Source organism: Strix uralensis, chromosome 2, assembly GCF_047716275.1.
Source record: "Strix uralensis isolate ZFMK-TIS-50842 chromosome 2, bStrUra1, whole genome shotgun sequence".
NCBI classification, from domain to species: Eukaryota; Metazoa; Chordata; class Aves; order Strigiformes; family Strigidae; genus Strix; species Strix uralensis.
The window spans coordinates 123795251-123818041 of NC_133973.1; the positions used below are offsets into that span (position 1 = coordinate 123795251).

At 39.2% G+C, this 22791-nt stretch overlaps 1 protein-coding gene across 1 annotated transcript in view; it reads left to right on the top strand.

Moving 5' to 3' along the window:
- The first annotated feature begins 239 nt into the window (after nucleotides 1–239).
- Nucleotides 240–22791, top strand: part of TRPC6 (transient receptor potential cation channel subfamily C member 6) — a 115290-nt gene continuing 92738 nt past the window's right edge. Inside the window, exon 1 of the mRNA XM_074861046.1 lies at nucleotides 240–382. Coding sequence (XP_074717147.1) covers nucleotides 240–382 — 143 coding nt within the window. The remainder of the gene's footprint in view (nucleotides 383–22791) is intronic.

A 22791-nucleotide genomic window follows, 5' to 3' on the forward strand; every position in this document is an offset into this window, starting at 1 on the left:
GCGCTCGGACTCCGGCGCGGCGGCGGCGGCCCCGGTTGACATAGTAACCCCGCGGCGGGGCGCGCAGGCGGCCGCCCCTCCCTCCCTCTCTCTCCCCCCGCCCTCCCCTCCCCTCCGCCGGGGGACGCGGCGCTGTGAGGCGGCCGAGCCGCAGTGCCGCGCGCTGGCCGGTTCCGCGCTGCTTCCGCGGCGCCCTCAGGGAGCCGCTGCGCGTCCGGGCGCCTCAACCGCGGGACAACATGAGCCAGGCGCAGCCCTACGCCCCGCGGAAGAGCAGCTCCCCGGCGGCCGGCGCCCGGCGGAACGACAGCCAGGACTACCTGCTGCTCGACGCGGAGCCGTGCGAGGAGAGCGCCCTGCCGCCCTACGCCTTCTACCCCGTGTGAGTCCCGCCGGACGGGCCCGGGGTCCCTTCCTCCCTCCCTCCCTCCCTTCTTCCCTCCCTGCGCGGGCGCGGAGCGGGCCGGGCGCCGGGCTCTGCGCTAACTCCCGCTGGAGGGAGCGAGGCGGCGGCGGGACAGGTGCGGACGTGGGGCTGGGCTGGGCTGGTGCCGCTGCCCGCCCGCTGCGCCCCGGCTGGGGCAGAGCCCGCGGCGGGGTCCGCTCCTGGGCAGCCGCCGTGGGGACTCGGTCATCTTTCCTCGTCTGCCCCGGTAGAGGAGCGGGGTCTGCGAAAGCCGGAGGAGCAGCAGTAGCCTCCCGTGCCCAGCTGGCAGAGGTCTGCCGAGGCGCAGATACCTGCCCCGCGGTAAGGGAGGCGAAGGATAGCTTCGATTTGCTGTGGAGAGTGCTCGAGGGACGACGGTTGTGCTTAAAACTAACGGTATCGAATAGGTTTAATATAGTTACAGAAATTGTAACTCCTGCGATCAGTTGCTCCCACAGAGAGGGTGCACGTTACAGGCGTGTTCACAAACCCATAACCTTTTCATTACCGTGTTTTGTCAGAAACGTGTAGCCTCGCTTGATTTGATTCTCTAAGTTTTGCTGGATAGTTATCGTTTAAAGTAGGGTGTAAGAACATACGCAATAAAAACTAAATGAAGCATAAACTATAAAGGTTTCAGGAACCGCAATTTTTAATATCCAGGTCAATTGACATTCAGGGTTGACAGCGTCCTTCTGGTTATGTGTTGTCAGCATGACTTCTATAATTACCACTTGTTAATGCTTCTGAGGAGAAGCTGTCCCACAGAGGGGGAAAATGGGTATTAAGAAATGCAAGATGCGTCATAAAATCTCAGGTGATTACGAGAAGATGTGTACTTTCTTTTGTACAAATTGTATTTTATTGCTTAACTGGTAAATTCCAGTTACTAACCTCTCATGGTTTTTGCTGTTTTATCCATGAGGGACTTACCAGCCACTTGCCAACTACCTGGATATAGGAAAGGAATAATAGTAAGGAAACTAGCAACACTCACAGTGTTTGTTTATTTATAAACACAGTTAAGAACAAATTTTCAGAATTCACTGCTGTCTTGCTATTCCTAAGTGTCTCTGTAGAGTACTAATTCAGTATGCTCATGTAACTGTTATTGCACATTGGACTTAAACCCCACCTCAAAATATATGAATGCACCTGTCTAATGAATGCTTTCCGAAGAAAAACCTCATGATGGTTAGTTCAGAGACTGGTTCTGACTAACGGACTTCAGCTGTGAACTAATATGGCAATTCCGAAGTTCTTTCCTGTGTACTTAGAATGGTTGTGCAGCTATGAGAGGATACATCTTGCGTAAGTGATTCAAAGCATCTCTTGAAACAAAATCTGCAAGGTTTGTGAACTGCTGATATTTTCAGTTCAGCAGGATGAGCCTGTGCTAGCAGCTCTTGCTCCAGCACACAAGCGTGGAGATCGCCTCTCATCATCTCACAGTGGCAATAAGGAAAGCCTAGGTCCTAGGCAAGTTACTTTGTAGAACTAGGATAGCACTAAATGCAGGAATTTCTCTCCAATTATGTCAAAGCCTCAGATGGCTGGCTCTGTGGTACAGGTAGGTCCAGGACCCTGGAGTCCCTCCTTGGTAGAAGGTGTTTCCATCAGTCTTTGAGAGAATAGACAAAAGCTACCTGATATGCATGGCGGGTATAAATTTGAGGAACATGCCCCTTCTCTAATTTATATAGTTGCTACTAAAAAGGGTGCTTTAGTGGGCAGTGCTTGTCTTTTAGATGCACCTAAGGCATGGGGAAGCTGTCATTCAGGGCTTCTCTGGGTGTGGAAAGGAGCCACTTCACAGGCACCCATAGATGATGCCTACATGCAACCACTGCAAGGACTTCTTGTCTGACAGGGATGAATGCAGTGAGTATAGGCTCCTCCAAGGTGGAGGACTAAGATGGAGGACCTGTACTAAGTACAGGTTTTGAATTTTCCTGCCTGAATTCCACCTGTTTCAGGTATATTTTGCAGATCTGTCTTTTCAGACAGAAGTCATTAATTTTACTGGTGGCCTTCAAAGGGCCAAGAACATAGTCAGATGGCCAGTGTTTAGGATATGCTTTTCTAATCTTTGTCATCTACATGCAGTAAGAATACTTTTTTCTACTTTATTTGAAAATCCTTAAATCATGTTGTTATGGTAGAGAGTGTTATATGAATCCTACCTTGTATCTGTAAAGTCATAAGGTCTCTGGAGATCCCAAGGATGCTGCTGATGAAGGGCATGTGTTACCCTGAGAGATAAATTATGTAAAATCAGTATTTCATCTGCTATGAATCTGCTTGGACTCAGTGCGTGTGCCTTATCTGTCCTGTTTTGTCAGCATTTATTCTTTAGCTACTTCTCCAGAAATGTGGCAGCTCAGGGAGCTGGTCATGCTGTTCGGTGCTGTACCATGAGTCTTCGTATGAATCTTTGGTGCCCATTGGATTATGAGTCTAAACCATGGGGACTGTGGGTCTGTCCACTGAGATAGAGTTACGTGTCCCTGGAGATTGAGTGGTGCATCTGCGCTTGAATGCAAACACAAGAAAATAACCCTCCAGATAACATCAGTTGGTGTATTAAAATGTTTTAACTGAAGCCACGTACATTTCACTTGGAGTATTTCTTGGTATATCCCATTACTAAGGGTATTTTTTTCAAACTAACTGGAAAATGATAGGCATCATTTGCACATGCAAAAATGCCCCAGGAACATCTTGTGTGATGGTGATTAATGCAGAACAGTAATGCAGAGTACAGCTGATGTCCAAAAAAAGCTCAAGTGTACCTCCTTTTAAACATTACTGAGAGGGTAACATGCTTAGTGGTGTAATATGGCATGTGACTGTCGCTTGAAAAGGAGTCTGATACCATGCAATACTTTTCCTCAAGTGGTGATTTAGTGCTAATGCTGACGTTTTTGCGCATTGTGTGTAGAACAGGTTTTTCGTGTGTTGTTTTGTGACTGCCTTTGAGTGGTATAGTGGCTGGATTCTAAAATCACCACTTTAAGAGAACTATTTCTTCTATCTACAGCCCTAGTCTATCAAACTACTGCTTGAGTTCAGTGGTGTTACTCCTGAGCCTTTATAACAGCAAGTAATTGTCTGTTTAATAAAAGACATTGAGTTTTGCCTTTTTTTACCCCCAGGTGATTTTTCAGATGACTCATTAATTGTAAAATAGTGTGGTCATATTAAAAATCAGAGTAACTGTCACTGATCAACCCAACTGGCTTGATGTTGTGTCAATTAGGCTGAGACAGTATAGCATGCTTAGATATTAAATTACCTGTAAATTGGACAAATATTTGAAATACTGACCTGTCAATGTTAACTGACTCTGAGTAGCAAGAGACCTGACAGACTTACTCATATATTTGAGGCTTTCTTTGAGTTTCAGCACTTGTGCTTAACAATGGGCATGATATTGAATGAGTGTGAATTCAGTACCACTCTTTCTGAGGAACGGCTTTAATTTGTCCAAGGTAGCCACTACCTTTGTTGCAAACAAGACTTCAACAAGGTACCTTGGGCTCAGCAGCTGTACCAAGGGGGGTCACACAGTCTTTTGGCAGTAAGTGGATAGAAGACTCTTACCTTTATTTGTGGTATGATGCAAAATGGAATTCTAATGGGATTTTGTGCTGAAAGATCTTGCTTTTCCTTTGAATTCAGAAACTTTGGTAGGAAAACCACACTTCAGGCTATCTGCAAAATTTGTAATTAAATGGTTTCCAAAAGATGAGGCTACGTTTTAAGAATTTAATAACTGTATATTAGAAATCATATGCAAGTAAACACTTTCTTTCTAGTAGTCCTCCCATCTAGTCATCAAGGCTCATCCTTAATGTGCTAAAAATTACATTGCATCATGCATGTCAGAAGATTGCCTCCTGAAATAAAAAAATGTGGATATGTTTTTTTTGTTCTTCTTGTTGCAAGTATTTTATTGGCAAAGAGCCTGGTTTCGTAGTTTAAAACAGGATGGAAAGTGCATTTTAAGGTCTAACCCCAAACCTGAGTGCTGATGTGCAGTGGGATTGGAAAGTGATAGTACTTGTATGTAAATTTCCCTGCTGAAAAAATGTAACTGAAGAACAGATTGTCAGCGTACTGAGCTAGTGAGAATACGCTAATTCGGTCAGACATCTGGTTATATTGCTTATTTATACTTTGAAATATTTTCATTGTGAAAAATAAATGTTTTCTTATACACGTGAGGATGGATAATTTTGCATTAAAAATGTCAGTGGTAAAGTAAATGAGGCACACAAATTATCAGATGAAAACAGGGAAAAAAAGGGTTCTGATGGGCATAACTGCCTTGAGGCATAGATTCTTTCTCAGTTTTTGTGGTTTCAGATCAAGTGTTTCTCAGTACTATCAAACTCAATGCGTACTTTAAAGCCCTTTCTTTGTTAAATAATATGTTTAGTAGTTTCTTTCCTGCCTGCAATATAACAGTTTCTGCTGCTGGTATAACATCATTTTTATCTCCAGCCTCAACTATCTTGCTTGAAATGACCTGTAAAATTATCTTCCAGACTCTTCATTAGCCATAATCTCTTTAGGGAGTACTGTGCAATGTGGCAGCTGTGTTTCAGATAGCTAGTCTCCTTGCTGAGATGCTATGTCCTCTGAAAATACATTGCAATAGTTTTGGTGATAGCAAAAAGGTAGAAGAGTTAGTATGGAGGGGGGGTCATTCCCTTTTATAGCTTAGTGGATGGAACACTTTCCTATGAATTAGAACTAATGGAGCTACTTTCTACTGGGCACAGGAAAAAAAAATATCATAGTTTGGGTGACTGAATTCAATCCCCAAGTCTTGGGTAAAAGAACATCACCATTATTACAAAGCCCCAGAAAATCCAGCTTTTAGTTCCCTCTGCATCTTCTACAAGTATCTAGAAGAGAATGCTTCACTTTGAAAAGATATGCTTAATGTTTTTTTTTTCCCCTAAATACATTTCTTTTAAAAATCTGAATGAATAATAGCAAATAAATATTTTGTTTTAATCAAAAGGAAATATATTTATTTTTATATTTCAGCCTGACAGGTTAATTAGTAAAAAAAATCAGTCATGTGGTCTGATGTTTCCTACCTCATCAGAAATGAGGAGAAGAGAAACCATAACCGTGTTTTTTTGGGGTAAGACATTCAATAAAGGTTTATTTTAAAAGAGTGGCAAAGCAGACCAACAATACTTGTTTCACCTTGGAGAGCTGAGGTCTGTTGCTAATGAGTACTGTGCAGCTCAGTCCGTAAAGTGCACGATACTGGCCAGGGCTAGGTGCTGGTCTGGTGGGCTTTAACATGCCCCGTTTTGGTGCATCCCTGGAGCAGACTCAGTGTTCTGTAGATGGAGTTTTCTACCAGATCATTTTATGCTTTGAAGATGTTTGAAAAAACAGTGAACTTATGCAGAAACTGGTATACAGTCTGAAAACTACCTCTTAAAGATGAATTGAACCATGTATGTTTGTTTTTGGTGAAGACCGGTGGGATTTGTTGGGTTTAGTTGTTTGGTACTTTTGCATTCACTGGATATGCTCACTAATTTAACAGGGAACTTCCTTTGGTCACCTATGTCACCTATGCTTGTACTTCGTAATTGGTTTTGCATGACCCATTGCAGTATTTCTGTAGGTTTATTTATACCCATTCTTAAGAAAAGGATATATTTGTGGATCACTCTTAGGTAGTTACTGAACGAATGAAAGCCACTTCCCTGTGGGACCTAATTTTATAAAACTGGAAGCTTTCCATATAAATACGTCATTTGTTAAATTTGCATGAGGAAGGTGGAGTAGTGATTAAGAAATGTGTGGGATATATATGGCATGCTTTTCACTGTAAATGTTAATAACAAGTGTGTTCTTTGTCAAACACCCTCCCAGCAGCATTTGCCACCACAGGAGCTGAAGGTTATAATAACTGGCTACTTGAATTCCTGCCAACTATCAGTATCCCCAACTAAAGGTGACTTGGCATGGTGGGTCTACTTCATCATGCTGTCTTTAGACTTCCCATCTCTGCACACATGAGCAAAAGAAAATTTTGGCAGGTAAACTATATTCATCAAATTCTTTATAACTTGTTTTCGTACCTCAAACTGTGAGAAGTGCAAGGCAATAACTTAGGAAAGGGCTTCAATCTTAAAGTTCATGAGTCTTATGTACACGTTTGTGCACATACTTGTGAGTGTAGACACTTGCACACAAAGCCTACTCAACACGAGGCTTAAAGGATTTGCATTGATAAGTGGTATTTAAATGTAAGTTTTGATAATTAAATGTCGACAAAAAAACTGCATGTAATTTAATTATCACTAAGCTTCTCTGGAATGGATTAACATTTTTATCTTGTATTAGAATGGTTATTATTTGTTTAGCAGTGACCACTTAAATACATAATCAGGTATGCTATTTTTAGCAAAATAGATGTTATGGAATATAATGTGAAGATAACTAATTAAAGTCTGGGTTTATTTTCTATATCCATTTCTGTACAACTACACGTTTTCATACCAGCACAGCTCTGTTGTCCCTCTCAACCTAATATATCTAAATAAATGTTTGTCAATATTAAAAAAAAAAAAAGTGCAAGCTTTGGCACTAGGAATGAAATGTGAGATTGGGTACAAGAACCCCAAGTAAGTGGAGTAGAAGAGGAACTGCATATCAAGAATTGTCATTTTAGATGTGTTCTCAAGGCTATGTGGGAAGTGTGGATAGCTTGTTTTCTGTAAGAATTGAATGTAAGTTCCTTTTGTTTAAAAAAAGTTGCAAATTTGAAGAAAATGGCACTGTTGTGGATGTAGATTTGCTGGGTGAAAGCTTTGTTGTGGATGGGCAGCTTTCTTTTAATGTGGAAGAGTATTGATGAAATAAAAATGTCAAATAGTAGTAACAATAATAATTGTGAATCACCAAGAAGTAGATGTGATGCCCGCCTCTTCGCTCAAACGTTCCTGCGGTAGTGCCCTTAGTCATACTGCTGTTAATGTTCTCCCTTGTACGTCATTAATTAAAAACAAAACCAGCCTTGCCCACTACCAGATTAAAAATACCCCAGGAAACAGAGTACAGATCACAAGGTCTGTATGATGCAGCGCTAGCAATTTTACAGAATATTCGGACTGGAGAATTTCCGTGAAACTTTGCTGCTTTGTTACCAAATCTTGACCGAAACAGTGCATCTCTTACAAATGGCACCTTGTATTCTTTGAGTTAAGTCCTGGTCTATTGAAGGTAGTGGGAGTTTTGCTGGATAGCCCAGGTGTTTAGGAGGTTCATACTACAAATTGACTCAGTTGTAAATGACCAGCAGCAGCCGGAGCCCCTCTTGACCATGTGCACAAATAGCTGTTCCAACAGACTTATGCTTGGCCCAGGTGTGGTACGCCAATAGTTGTGCACGTGATGGGTTGTAATCACTGAGCTGCACAGATGATCTCATATATTTCTAATCAGATGCTGGCTAATTGCTGCTAATAAGGGCAAAGTACTATAGAGCCAGTTGAATTCTTATTTTGAAAAGAGAGGACCTTGATTTCACCATGACACATAGGGCACCCCCCCATGCAAGCAGGCAATGTCGAACTCGGAGCTGGACAGTACCTAGCCTGAGACCAAGGAGGTGTTGAAAAGACTTGGCAACCAGAGCTGTCCTGGTTCCTCCTGAAACATTTTAATGAATCCTGATCAGCTTAATTAGCAAATAGGTATGTGCACAGCAGACTGACAGGGTGAACTACAATGCTGGTCTGTTGCCTCCCATTTTTACTGGTGTTGGTTCAAATGGAGACTTGGTTGTGCTGATTTTCTTCCTGGCCCAGTCTGGGTTTCTCCTGTCTTGCACACTGACTGAATTTAGGAATGATGACTGATCGCTTAGAAGCCTTTCAAAAGGGAAGATTCCCTCATCTTTGAGGAGTGATTTATGTTTTCTTTCTATTCTGTAATATTTTTGCCTGTGGCATATATGTTTCAGCTGTTCTAGACATGATTTTTCTCCCCTTTTTTAGAACAGGTAGCCAGGTCAGACCGCTAAACTTTGTTAGTCTTACTCTGTGTACGTGTCTTAGGCCTGCCAAGTGGTAATAATCCAATACTTGGTGCTTTTTATAAGGCTCTTGAAGTGCTTTGCAAGCAGACATGTTGCACACAGTCCAGCTGTCGACCTTCCAGCCGCTCGGTGCTTGGCAGCAGAGAGAGCTGTTCTTACAACAGCAGTGTTTTAAATCATGGGTTGTGTCAGTTAAACAACTCTACAGCACCTGGCACGTTGCAGAAGGCCATAACAGTGGTACTACCAGCATGAATCCAGGAAATACTTTTAACTGAGGTGCAGTTTGTGGGAGGATGTTTTGGAAACTGTCATCGTGAAGCTCGGAGGATCTGTGCCATTGAGACTCACGCTGTGAACGTCATGATTACCATTTCTCTGCTAATCATGGTGTGGGAAAGTGCCCTTCCTTCCCCACGTGCCCATGAACATGCCAAGTCATGCGTGGCAGAAGCATGCTTATGAGTGGGGGCTTGTGATGTGGACAGCATTTAATACGTCTGATCACTTAGCAGTGGGCTGCTGCATCCATCCCATGTGAAACAGCTGAGCTTGGGAGAGATGTGTGTTGACTCGCAAGCCCCACCACACAGGGAGCTTAGTGCCATGAAAGATCCAGATATTAGTTAAAATAGTGGATTGTAGCGTGTTTTTCCTAAGCATTTGTGATATGTGCCAATGATTATGGTCACATTCTGTGAGTTTCTAACCATGTTCACTGATTTATGTGGGATCAGAACCATTGTATTGATTTTTTCTTTTCTGTTTTTGTAATCCTTTCAGAAGACACAGTGAGCCTCTTTGAGATTTGTTCCTAACCAACTGTTTTTCATGATTGAAGACTATAAACCAATTTTCCCTTCTGTTTTGCAATGTAATAATTGATTTTCTACATTAGTTTAGTTCCACTCTGCTAATCTTTGGTTTTATGTGTTATTTTCTTAAGCTAATTTAAAATTATTTTCAAGTGTGTTTTAAAATTTGTTAATGCAATGTCACATGTACTAGAAATTTTTAGTTTATTATCTGCACTTGCTGAATTTGTTGGATTATACTTGAGTCAGATTTTTTTTTTCTTGCTGGATTTATGATTTTATAGTTAATTCCAGTAAACCTGCTATGATCCACATATATTAAGTACAGAAAGATTTTGAAATGGTAATTTAAAGGTCATAGAGCTTTATTTTGGACACATGTGAGAGAGGAGTCTTTTTAGAAGTTAATATAAATTTATGTAATACGAGTGGGGCTTACTCAAAGGGAAATCCCATGCTCCGAGAACTCTCAAGTTTCCCTAGCACTGAAGCGAAGGATGAATCAGTATGTTCATGGATCTGCCTGCACCACATCCACGGTCTGGCTTTTGCTTTCCTCTGTCCTGTAGGAGCACATGGACTAGGATGGTTGCTCAGAGCGTTTAGGCTCTGTATAGGATCAACATGCTCCACTGTACCAGGGAGGTGAAATTAAATTAACTCTGGTGCAGTGGGATACTTGAGAACATTTGCAGTAGAACTTTTAAAATTTCTGTCCAGACATTTAAGTCCTGCTCTAAATTGTGTTGACAAATCAGATGCAAAGAGCAGGCTGCTGGATGGCAGCAATGACTCTTCCTCTATGTAGCTCTTCTTTTCCTTTCCCTTTAAGAACAGGTTTCCTATAAATTTCTCAAGACAGTTTTTGAAGTCTGCTGCTTTCATAGCTTTCTCAAGTGAGTCTTAGAATCATACTTCTCCCCTTACTGTGTACTATTTTGTTGTCATCTCTTTCAGTGTAGAAATCTGAACTGAAAAATGCGATGACTGTTAACAAAAATTGGATCAAAGTGCTAACAAAAGTTAGTTAATACAACTGTGTTTTCAGGTAGTGGCAATGGGATGGAATTTCCCAAAGATATTAGATATTTTGTATGGCCTCACATTAGCATTCTCACTTCAGGATATTAAAAACTAAAACCACACATCAATATCGCTGGAAAGTTTGGGCTGCAGTCCGTGTTACTGTTCCAAGTCCCATGGAGTTTGGTGAGGGTGGGAGTCTGTAACAGCCTTTTGCTGGCTAGGAAAGGCTAAGGAGTTACAGCAACATGGCAGATACTGTGGAGGAAGAATAGCTATATCTTGAACTGACATCTAAGCAACAAATAAAACACACAAAAATTAGGGTGGGAGAGGAACATAAGTTTCTGAAGATACGGTCTATTCTATTTAAAACATTTTGTAGAGCACAGCTAACAAAAAAGTCAGCAGTAGCAGTATCTCCAGAAGGTCTGTAGAATGAACCACTGCCTACAGTATGAAGTGGTAGAAGTTAATGTTCTCCACTTTTCTTCAGAAAAGAATTTCAGAAAATTAAGTCAGAAAGCTATTTAATCATTTAGCAACATCTTATGTGAGCACATTGGTAGGTAAACAGCAACTGATGTGATAGTGAAATTTCAGCACTGCTTTGTATGATAAAATAATAATGACCTTACCTAACAAGTTGATATATAAAATATACACTGGGATTTCTTACCCCACAGCCAGTTCCAGCCTAAAATCAGCAACAATGTTTAATACATAACAGGAAGGAAGGCCTAAAAATCTAGGAATGGATTTACAGAGACGGCAAGGCTAATGCCTCTAATCTTACAAAGCTGTCTGAGGATCTTTAATAACCTGAGGTGTATACATTATTGATTTTCACATCAAATCTGAAAAACAGCAGAATTTTCCCTTGTATCAGTGAGAGCATTGATAACACCTTAAAGGGTAGTAATATCCTTTGTGGATTGATTAACCAGCTTCAGTTCATGCAGGATTTGTGATATGTCCCAATGAATCAATGAGGAAGGTGCTGGTACAGGGGTAGCAGCACTGCTGATTATCCGTGTGCCTTGTCTGACCTCTGGCTGTGACAGGACTGACTTACTCCCAGCATGCAGATCTTGATATCTCCAGAGGGCCAGAAAAGGCATAGAGGTACACAGTGAGGAGGAGGGGAAATAGGGGGACTCACTGTGGGGGATATGGCGCAGTTCCTATCTGGATTTCCTTTTCTTTGAAACTTGAGTAGGGGGTGGGAGGGCTGGTGCATGTACAGGTATCACCCCAAAGACAGCATGCATGCATACAGGAAAGTGCAGGAACTTGGTAGGATTCCTAGTGGTGGTGATGTATGAATAACTTGTGATGCTTCATGTTCTTGAGTTCATGAGTCTTGAACGTCTAGATCAGGTTGTAGGTGTTGCATATTGTGGATCAAGCATAGTAGGATTGACAGAAACTCCACATCCATCCATGGTTTGTTTTCAAATCCTATAACTTTTAGTAAAAATGTAAGGAACTTTACCATCTTCTTTTGATTTAGACATGGAATCTGTGGTTGGAAGGTGGAAATCCTGCTGGTACCTGTTTTCATTTCTGTGGTGGCCTTCAGGCTTTTCCCTTCCTTGAAGACTTCTGCCGGGGTGACAGCAATGTCGACGAATCTAGGAGAGACCAAGGGGTTTGTCTGAAATGAAGCATCCAGCTTGGCCTCATGGTCTGGGCTCCTTCTGTAGGGTGTGAAAGAGCCAGGCCCCTTCAGGGGCTAGTTCATCAGATCTGTTTCAGAACTGGGTGAATCATGATGGTGACTAAAATATTGTGGAAGGGTTGTTGATGAATAGCAAATCTATATTCCACAACATGCAGATGCGCTGCTGCTTCAGTGGGATGTGTTCATAGGCCTGTGGAGAATATTATCCTCAGTCTTCAGTATCCCTGAATGTGTATTTTGTCCTGTGTTTCACTGTTTGTGTTGTGTAGTGTGTATCAATAATTGATAATCTAAATACAGAAGAAAAGATGATAATGTATTTCAGGAACAGATTATAGAAATGAGAAATATGTGATATACAGTGAAAACCAGCATGTAATTCTTTGACTAAGGCTAAATTCTGATATGTATCTATATGGATGGATTTTCTGACCTTTGGCTACTGAACTACACAAAATTTAGATCGACCTAATTTTTTTTGAGAGAAAATTTTGAGAGCATTAGAAAGGATATTTTGCATGCAAATCATCTGCACTGCATTAGTGAATAGAGTTAGAAGGCAGAACATGAGATACAGACCCTAACAGCTTTATTTTTTAACAAGAGGAATTTTGTTTCAAATTTAAATTAAAACTTGAACCAAGCAATTAGAGCGTAATCCTTCATTTTCATTAAAAGCTTCACTTAGAATTTGCAAAAGTATTAAATCTGATTAATTTAATAATAAATTGTAATGATGGATTCCATAAGCATTACAGAAGACTTTGCAGAATTTCTGTTCCTGTTTCCTGATTTTTCAGTTGGTCAGCATGGATAAAGTAGTTTTGTTAGTGGTGATGTAACTCTGTTTCAAAATAGAATTTCTTACAGTTAAGGCTGTTTACTAACATCCCGTAATGTCAGATTGTGTTCCCTCCTCTTGAGTTACACGCATGGCTCGCTGACATAACCTTTAATTAATTTAATGCTTCTGCAGTCTACGTGCAGGCTAGTACAGGCTGAAGTTGAGAATGTACCTCAGTTGTAAATGAGATTTTGCTCTGCAATTATTTAGAATTGTAAAACATTCATTGCATAAAATTTGCATAAAGTTTGCATAGAAAACAGGAACATTTTCTGTTCGAAAATGAATGAAAGTCTTCATTTTCAATATCTCTATGACCTGAATGTTCACCCAAAATTGTTTTCCTCCGTTCACAAATCTGTTCAGTCGATGTCATTCTCTCGGGAGACCAGCCCAGGTGAGGCAATTGTGACCAAAACTACAATTCTGTCTTCCTTCAATAGAAAAGTATAATTAACTGTTCTGTGGAGCTGATGCAAAATGGTACATTTCAGATGAGTTACAAAGTAGCCATATGAATGTTTTCTCCTCCTCCACAATATTAAGGTTTGGATCCAAGTAACACAACTTCCCCTTCTCCCCTTTATTTTAATGTATTTGGTTAAAATCTGATAAGTTCGACAAGCAAGAAAAATTCCTGTTGAAAGTTTTTTTTCAGAATCTGTATTCGCCACTGGATAAATGAAAAGGCCGCTTTGATTCTCATTTCTCTTTATGTAGTTTGTTTTTCCAGCAGAAGAGTTTCCTTCCATCCCAAAGAACTGATGTCGTATGGGTCTTAACTCTGCTAGTGTACTTGTGATTTCACACTAAAAAATGCCTTGCATTGTTATTCTGCTTCAATTCACCAGATTCTCTGGATGTTAGTATTAAGATAAAGGATGGTGTTTCTGTGTAACTAAAAGTTTTAATTAAATAGTAGTTCTCTCAAGTATGTTGCAAAGCCAGTATAATTTGATAAGTAGAACTAAGTAAAAACTGGTTTTGCTTAGTATTTACCACTGCAATGTCAGTGGTCCAAAATCCATGTTTATGTGTCAGTTTGAATAAACACCCCTTAGGAAGATTTCTCGTTTCTTTATTTTGCCATAGTGAATTATTTAGTGGTAAGGTACATTTGTGGGGTGTCAAAGACCGAGTTGCAAGACCTGTTTCAACTAGGGCAGAACAGAAATCTCAACCACAGTTGCTACCTCCCAGAAAAAGGTCAGCAAGTCCGAACCGTTCTTCTATCTGTTCCTCAGGTTTCTTCTTGAAGATAAAGATCTTGAAGTTTTCTCAGTGTATTTTGAAACTTTATTTTTCCACTGTGAAAGTGAACCTCTTGATTTCCATTTAGATACAATAACAGTCTTTGTCAAGTGGTTGTAAGAGCCTTCCTATGTTATTCTATTATCATCTAACTGGACAGCTACAGCAACTAATGATATTGTCAAATATACTAGCTGAGGATTTCTTCTGTTCTGTGGGATCAAAGGCAACATGGTGTTTAGTGGATGCCGGGGCTTTTTACTCTCTTTTGAGTGGTGGTGGGCTGACAGAAGGTTCTTTAAATTTTACAAATGTCACAAGAAAATATTCTGCAATTATGAAGTAACAGTAAGTGTTAAAGGTCTCATTTTATGTCCTTATCAGATCAGGTCTTTTGCATTGTGCCATGTATTGCACTCATTATATCTCAGGTCTGAGAAATGCAAATGATCTTTTGCTGCTGGAACTGGGTGTATGAGTTGCCACCAATTCTGTTTTCACTAAAAGTGTCTCTGAGGTCAGGATACCACATACTTCATTTGTGCATATCAGGGAACCATAAACACCATGATTGTTTCTTCATTCTGATAAAGCAATTACTTTTTAATAATAGTAATTACAGTTATTGAACTAAACCAAAGTAATTACTTTTTTTACATTGTTTTCCCTTTTATGTAAGTGCACACATTGAAATGCTAAGCACTTCTTCAGTGGCTGTTCTTTATCCTGAAGTTATACTGTCCTGATTTTTAGTGGAATTTTCTTTTTTTGTGCAGAATGCATATTTCTTCAACCTGCTTTGCAGCAGATAGTGTGTGACAACTCCAGAAATAACTCTGCTCCCTCCTTGTTTTCATGGAATTCAGTTTCATGTTTTTTAACTGTTTTTAGTTTAATTCTGGGTAACATCCCTCAGCTGTTCTTTTTGTTGAATACCATTTGTTTTTTAAGCACTTCTAAGGTAAATTTTGTCATATTGCCTTGCTTCTTCCATTTAATTAGCAATACATCACATTCACATAGTGAAAATTACTTCTTTCTAACATAGATGCAGGAGGAGTATAGATAGGTGCATTTCATTGTTTTCCCATAAGCAGAGCAGGAAGAAAAATAAACGTCTCCTGTAGCGGAGCTATAATTGTTGTGGAAATCTTTATTTTATCCAAGAAGGAAAAATTGGTTTAGATTTGTTGTTTTCTCTGAACTTGTTAAAAAAATAGAGTTGCTAGTTAGCATCAGCATTTCATTGGTTGAGTTACAAATGAAGCTTTTCTGGAAAATCTTCATTTTGTAGAAATACTTGGTTAGACCCACATTCATGTTAGCTGATGGACACATTTTATTGTTACAGAGTATAATGAGTAAGCAAATGGATAAACACGTTAAGGTCCTTAATCAGTCAAATGTGACTGCTAGAATAATCATACCTATTACCTTTATGGAAGTGTGTTTGATATATTATTGCATATCTGTTTTATGGGAAATGCAGTTACCTTTAGGTTAATTGCTGCCTTTAGTCATATCCTCTTCTGCTTCTTTGTGAAGCACAGACAACTTACTGCCCATTCTTCCTCAGGTGCTGAGCAGAATGCGTACGTGCTGCTTCTGCAGAAGGAAGTTCTCTGTCCCCAAGCCCTAGTCACTTGTCTAATTCCAACAGGTTCTCCTATTGCTGTTTTCAGACATTTAAAAGACCTTTAGTGCTTTTTCCTGTACTCTGAGTAGCTCTGAGGTTGTTGGTTGTCATTTTCCTAATCAGTTGTTTACATGGCTTTCATTTCATGAGTCCCTTTTATCCACAATTGCATCCACTCATAACTTACCATATTAGTCTAGTTCTTCAATCACATAAGACATTTGTATTCAGCGTGGAGGATCCATGATGTTAAAGTCCATATTCTTCTCCCATCCTTATTTTACTGGCAATTTTCTTCAGTTCAGAGCCCTCCCTATGACAGGTCAGGATCAGTGAGAGATATCCAAAGGAGGATATCTGGAAAGATGATATATTTTTAAAAAAGAATAGGATCTGAATAATATTTCATCATGAAGAACTCTGAATTTAGGGACTATACTTAGAAATTGATGCTATTTGATGACATGTTAACATTGTTATATTTCATATCTGCAGTTCTCTGAGAAAATCAGACACGATTACTGTCAATGGTAGTGATGAGTGGGTTAGACAGATTTCAGCTATATTTGATGTTAATAGTTAGATTCTCAAGAAATAAATAGAGACTGAATAGATCTTCTGAGAGTAAAAGAATTACTTGGGCTTTGGTTACAATCCAGAAACTGACAAATATGATTAAAGCGCGGTTCATTCCTATGTTGGAGTGTTAGTTCAGTGCTGACTGGAGGGCATGCTGATCTGCCATATCCCTGTTACGGACTCTCTGGTTTGTGTTGTACACTACAGGTTTTACGGATAAACCATGCAGGTGTATTTCCCCTCATTCAATTAACCTTTTTTTTTTTCTTCCACTTTTCTATCTTTACTTGCATTGGATGTGGAAATATTGAGGTGATTTTAGTTGCCACATTGTTTCCTGTCTAGAGTTCATACTTTGCAAACTTGATGGCTTTTTAGTCAATTCTGTGCTATAGAGGATAAGAACTATTCTACTGAAGATCTTAAGTTTTGTGCATGTTTTTCTTAAAAGATGAGTAGTTGCGGTTTAAGAGAAGCAATAAAAAATGTGAATAGCTAAAATTAATACAGGTTTACAAAAATAAAGTAAAAGTATTGTATTTAGACTTCTTACATTTCTCTAATCAAGTAGTAAAGGAAGCAGCTAGCTTAAATGCCATCTTGTTAAGACATGACTGTTATCCTTTTTGTGATCCTCTCCAGCTTTTCTGTTGGAGATGATTTTTATGTTTCTCTGACCTTTTTGCTGATACCGTACCCTATTGCCTGGAACTACAACTCTGTATAATAAACTGTGCTAAAGGTAATGGTGAAAATTGTGCCTGACTCATGCCAGAAGTAATTCATACCACTAGGAGAACAGGGAAAAGGAAGAAAAGGTGACCTTGTGAGTTTGGTCTGAATTCTGTGCCAGTGTTTCACCCTGTGCTTAATTCCTGCATTACTGTATTAGAATCGGATTTAGATACATTCAGCATCTGGGATGAGCTCATTAAACTGCACTGTGTGATACACGTTTGTTTTCCCTCCTTTTATAAATGTATATACAATACATGTGTACATTCATATACATTCCCTTTTCTCCCCCTTTTTGAAAATAGATGCCATTAAATGGAGTTAAAGGAAGTTACCCCTTGTCATTAAATGATCAAGGCAGTGAGAGCTCAGCAGAACTCTTGGCAACACCAGCACAGGCTTGTGTTATCCTGTCAACATAGCGTCACGTTCCTCCTCATCTGCTGAAGAGTTCTGTGAGTAGATGGTGGCTGGACCTTATGTGGGTATAAATTGTGTGAAGGCAGTCGGGAGTTTCTTCTCCCTCCCCATCACATGGCAGCCCCAAGGGGCATTGTAGCTTCTGAGCTAAGGTAATGTAGGTCACTGGTGCGAGGATACTCTTCAGCAGGGTTACCGAAAGAGGCAGGGATGGACAGGGAGAAGATAGGATCATGTCTTTGTCCCACAGGTACATAAAAGGAGTGGCTGAGGTAGCCACCCATGTGGGATGCAGGGCAAGGGTTATTTTGCACCTTGTACATACAGAACTGTTTTATCTGGGTTAGTTTTTGAAATGTGATGTTAGCCACTGCATGCCAATTCATATCTTTTAAGTGCTGATTGACATTGTTCAAAGGTTGAACAGTTTGAGCATGAGTTTAGGGGGAGTCGGTGTGCCCTAGCATCACACCTTTCAAATATAAGCCGACAGAAGGTCTGAAACAGAAAGTCTTCGCAGTGCCCGAGCACCTCCTTGTTACTGCAGTAATATGGCTAAGTGCCATGCTCTAGCATTTGGCAAGTGATTGCAAGCACAAGCAAAGCAGTTGAGTCAGACTATGGCTTTTCAAACAAGGCCCTGCAGAGCTATAGACACAAATATTTACTGTTTGAGCTTAAATCTGTTGTCTGGAAAGATGAGAAGACTCAGGTGTTTATGTTGACCAGGCGTAAAGTTGGGAAGGGAAAAGCTAGGGTCCTAGCAAGTCTTGTCACAGATGGGTCTTGTTTCCAGGCCTGAAATCAGTCTTACTTTCTGTTTCAGTTTGTACTGGCTAATATTTTTATACTTTGTTACAGTTGCTAAACACAAGATGTTATCTACAACTCCCCAGGTTATTATGGCTAGGAAAAGATAGTGCTCTACAGAGCTCACTTACTGCTAGTAGATCATGACATTAATAATGAGAGCAGTTAAATACTGTTTAAATATTGAAAAATAGACATATCTTGAAGACATTGAAGCATAAATAAACATATGTTGAAGCATAAGACATGCAGCTTGTGAATGAGAAACGTACTAAACATGGGACTGCAATACTGAACATACAATCCAGCAGAATGCCATAAAATCCAGTTTAACTAAAGCAACAGTAGTTTAATGTTAAAATGGAGTGTGCCGCAGTTGCCTACCTGGTTTGCCCATTTTCTGTGTTCTGCTTAATCACAAATTCCAGCTGTAGAGATCTTTGTGTCTGAGGAGGCAAAACCCCAGGCCTGGGAAGGAGGCAGGTAATGTTACAGAAGCTGGTGCTTCTTCTGAGGCTGTCTCTGAGTATGGGGGCTCTCTTCAAACAGCATAGTGAATACTTTCTGACCGGGAAAGCATCAAAGGGTTGTTGTTAGTAGTTTAAAAATGAGAGGACTACAAGGTACTTGACAACTATTAGTTTGTTTTGACAAATGTAATTATATGTGCTTAAATCACAGCTGTGTAGAACCTTCTTTTGCTTTTGAATTCGTCTGTACACAAAAGGTGTAGGGAGCAGCGGAAGTGATATGAAAATGTAAATTATCTAAGCCTACCCGTAAGGTTGAACACACATTTAAGACTCCTCCAAATTCAGAAAGTACTTGAGCTTGTGATTAAGTCTTAATGGTTTCAATAGAACTCAAGTGTATTCTTAAGTGAAAACCACAGAGCTTCTTTTATGAACTTAGATTGTAGCTACAGAAGAGGAAATGGAAAGAACCAATTCTGGTATTTTACTACTCTTACACTCCTACGAAAATTTTTTTTCTAGTTTCATGTGTGGTATTTTCATTGTACAGAGCTTAAAGAAAAAGATAGTTTTAAATATATTAAAATAAATGTTTTAATTTTCCTAGTGTGTATTTTACATCACATTCCTGAACATGATTCTGGCATTCTATGGTTTTAAATAATTTAAATTATGCTGATATTTTTTTTTATGGTTTATTATACTGAGAAGCAATAAATTAAGTTTTCTGTAGCATTTATTTGACTATGAATGAATCATTTAATTAAGTTGATAATAATATGAGTTAGAAATTTTGCAAGACAAAAATTTAAGTTCCAGTATTTAACATTAATGAACAGTATTCATATGATATGTTAAAAGGATGGGTAGGCAAAGATGTATTATACATGTATTGAACTGATCTGTTTCTGTATGTGGATTTTTATAAAGTGTGTTATAAGGCTTTAAAGCATTTGTCAATTTTGCAGATTTAAAAGGGGGTAAAATACAATTTAATTTGCATAGAGATTGAAAGATGATTTGGTTTAGATGAGTGGTAGGACTTTATCTGCTAAGAGGTTCTATCGACTGTAAGGTATTAGAATGAGAAATAATTTAAACCTGATTCTTTCTTTTTGTTAACCGGGACGGTTTAAATACGTCAGCACTGAGTAGTGGTGTTAACTGACAGTAGAGCCAATGTGAAGAACAAGAATTTGAAAATGAGGACTGCTGACTACAGGAAAAAAATCGGCCACTCATTTAATTTAGATGAATAAATGAGAGTACTTAAGCACTAAAAACTGAACCTAAATATATCTGAGGAACTGTTTAAAAACATAGCATGTATCTTGGCTGTAGTCAAGTTGTTGAAGTATCTACTGCAAGAAATTCAGCTGTTCTTACAGATGACAGACTGTGAATATGGGAACACCAGCGCTGTAGGTTTATAGTTCTCCTGAAGTAGCCCTGAAATCTGTGTTTTGTGTTATAGAGAAGTAAGTTTCAGCTTAATTTAGCCATCTAGCATCTCTTTAGTTTACTGCAGGTGAACAGGATTTGAGTAAGTGTTGCTGTACTTACACAGGACTTTCTTTTCTAGTTAGAAAACAAGTGATATGTTTTCTGCACTTCTCCAGATACTTACTGGTTGTCTTCTCATTGCATAGGCTGAAAGTCTGCATGAATTCCTGATTACCTGGATGACTTGCATTTTTACTGATTAAACTGTCTTTTGTGGATGTTGTGAGGGGTGTTGTGTTTAGGTTTGAGAACCTTAGCAATCTGCATTTTTAGCAGTTAAGTATGACTGGTTTATTTGTAATCTGCAAAACTCCAAAAAAACCATTTTACTGTGATTCACTTTCTTTAACGACAGTTCAGGCATCTTTATGGTTATCTTTAGAGTTCCTATCGATGTACAAAAATAATTCCTTAGATAGTGGTACTGGCAATGTCATAAATGCTATTGAGACAGATAAATATTATAGTGATAATGGGGTGTTTATGCATGTCAGCATAACTGGGAAAAGATTGATGGGTTTCTAACAGCTTACACCATCCGGAGATCACCTGTATTTATGACATTAATTGTGGGAAGGGAGCAGTGTTTGAACAAATTTTATATGGGTGGACAACATTGAGAAACATTTTATTTGAAGACCAAATAATTACAAACTTCAAAAGGCCGTTTTTTTCATAGGTGCAAAGCCCCCAACTAGTTAATTTGTTTCAAAATTCTGAAGATTAGTCTTTCTAGTTATGGATATTTGTTTTGTAACATCACTTTTAGAATGACGAACTTATTATATGGGCAATTATAACTACTGTGAAAATAAATGCCTTTGATTATTTGTATCTGACACTGGATTTATGAGACTTCTGATTTTGAAATTTACAAATGAATTTGCTAAAGTGAGCTTCAAGGTTTGATAAAATTGCCTGTGTATGATCGTGGTGGTATTTTATTATGTGCGTTCTGTCAAAATTTATTCTGAATCTAAAAATTATAAGTACTAGTCTGTCACTTTGCTACATTTTTTCAGGTACAAGTGTAATAACTTCAAGGAAAGTTAATGGTGACCTTCAAGTGTGAACAACACAAACATTCTCTATTTTAAAGTTACATCTCAAGATACATAGTACAGTTAGAAGCTGTGAGCTTTCGTTAAGGATTTCTATACTGTGAGTTGATCTAATTTTGATTTTTGGGAGTTTCTGAATCAGATAGAGATCATTATTTGGTTTTCTACAGTAGCTGAAGTTTTCCAGCTCAGGGCAAATGGATACTCTTGACATCCTTATCCTAGGGCGAGTTTAGTGAGGCAGCTATTGTCTATGCTTTCTTTATTCTAAAGTGTACATTTCAGTATGACCACAATTCTTATTTAGGTCTTGAAGGCATCATCTCACTTGTCAGAATAATTAGAAATGGAATAATTAATTATATGCTGTGTGAAAGTATCTTTCCACATTTGGCATTTGTTTAAAGTTTACAATATTTACTGCACATTGCACAGAAACTGGGACAACTTCCAATTAAAATAGGTCCTACTTCTCATTCACAAGGCTGATTCTGATCCTTTTACTCATGTTAGGAAGACCCAGACCCAGTGTATGCCTAGTGTAATACTTGGGCAGAAGATCTGTTTGTTCCACAGTTAAGATGTCGGGTACAGTATTTCCAGATGAGCTTCTTGGAGAGCATCAGAAATATAATTGACATTTCAGAGACTTTGGGTTTGGAAGAGGCAGAGACCCCACAGACTTCTGAGGTCAGTGGCCTCATCGGCCAGTGCTTGGGAGAAGCCTGAGAGTAGAGTCAAGGTGTGAATGCCATGCTCAGTGTGTGAAATTTGACAGATCTGCAACAGTTGTCAAATAACTTGACTAGGAACACAGGTTAGAGAGTGAAGTGTATCTAGCAATGTTAATTTTATCATTTGGTGAACTGCTCAAAGGTGCTGAAGTGCTCCATTGAGGAATCCCCAAAAAATTCTTAGAAGGGTGACACGCATTTGGACTGAAAATGTCAGAGAGTTATAGAGGTTTAAATGTTAATACAGTAATAATTAGCAGAGCTAATTTGTTATAAAACGAATCATGGATGTCTTCAAACAGCAGTTCTCTGGTTTGAACTTTCATCATCGCTGGACATTACTTTTGACATCACTTTCCTTAAAAACAGCTTTCAGTGTATTGTACATAATGTACTTGATCACTGATATAATTAATTAGACCACTGGAGTTACTCTAAGGTTCCTTCATAATCAGTAGAGATAATTAGCAATTTTTAATGCAGAGTTTAAAACTCGCAGGTGTCTAAAATAGTGCAAAATAGGTGGGATGTACCCCAGGGGTTTCTGATTCTGTCAGTTACAGTGTGAGCATGTGGTCTAGCTCATGTGTCCCTTTCCACATTGTACTTACTACGTATATGTTGTTTAGATATGCTGTGCTCTGCTTTTCTATACAGTTATCTCAGTGGTGGTGTAACACTCAAATGTATACATTACTTGTGTTTAAATTAATCTTTCA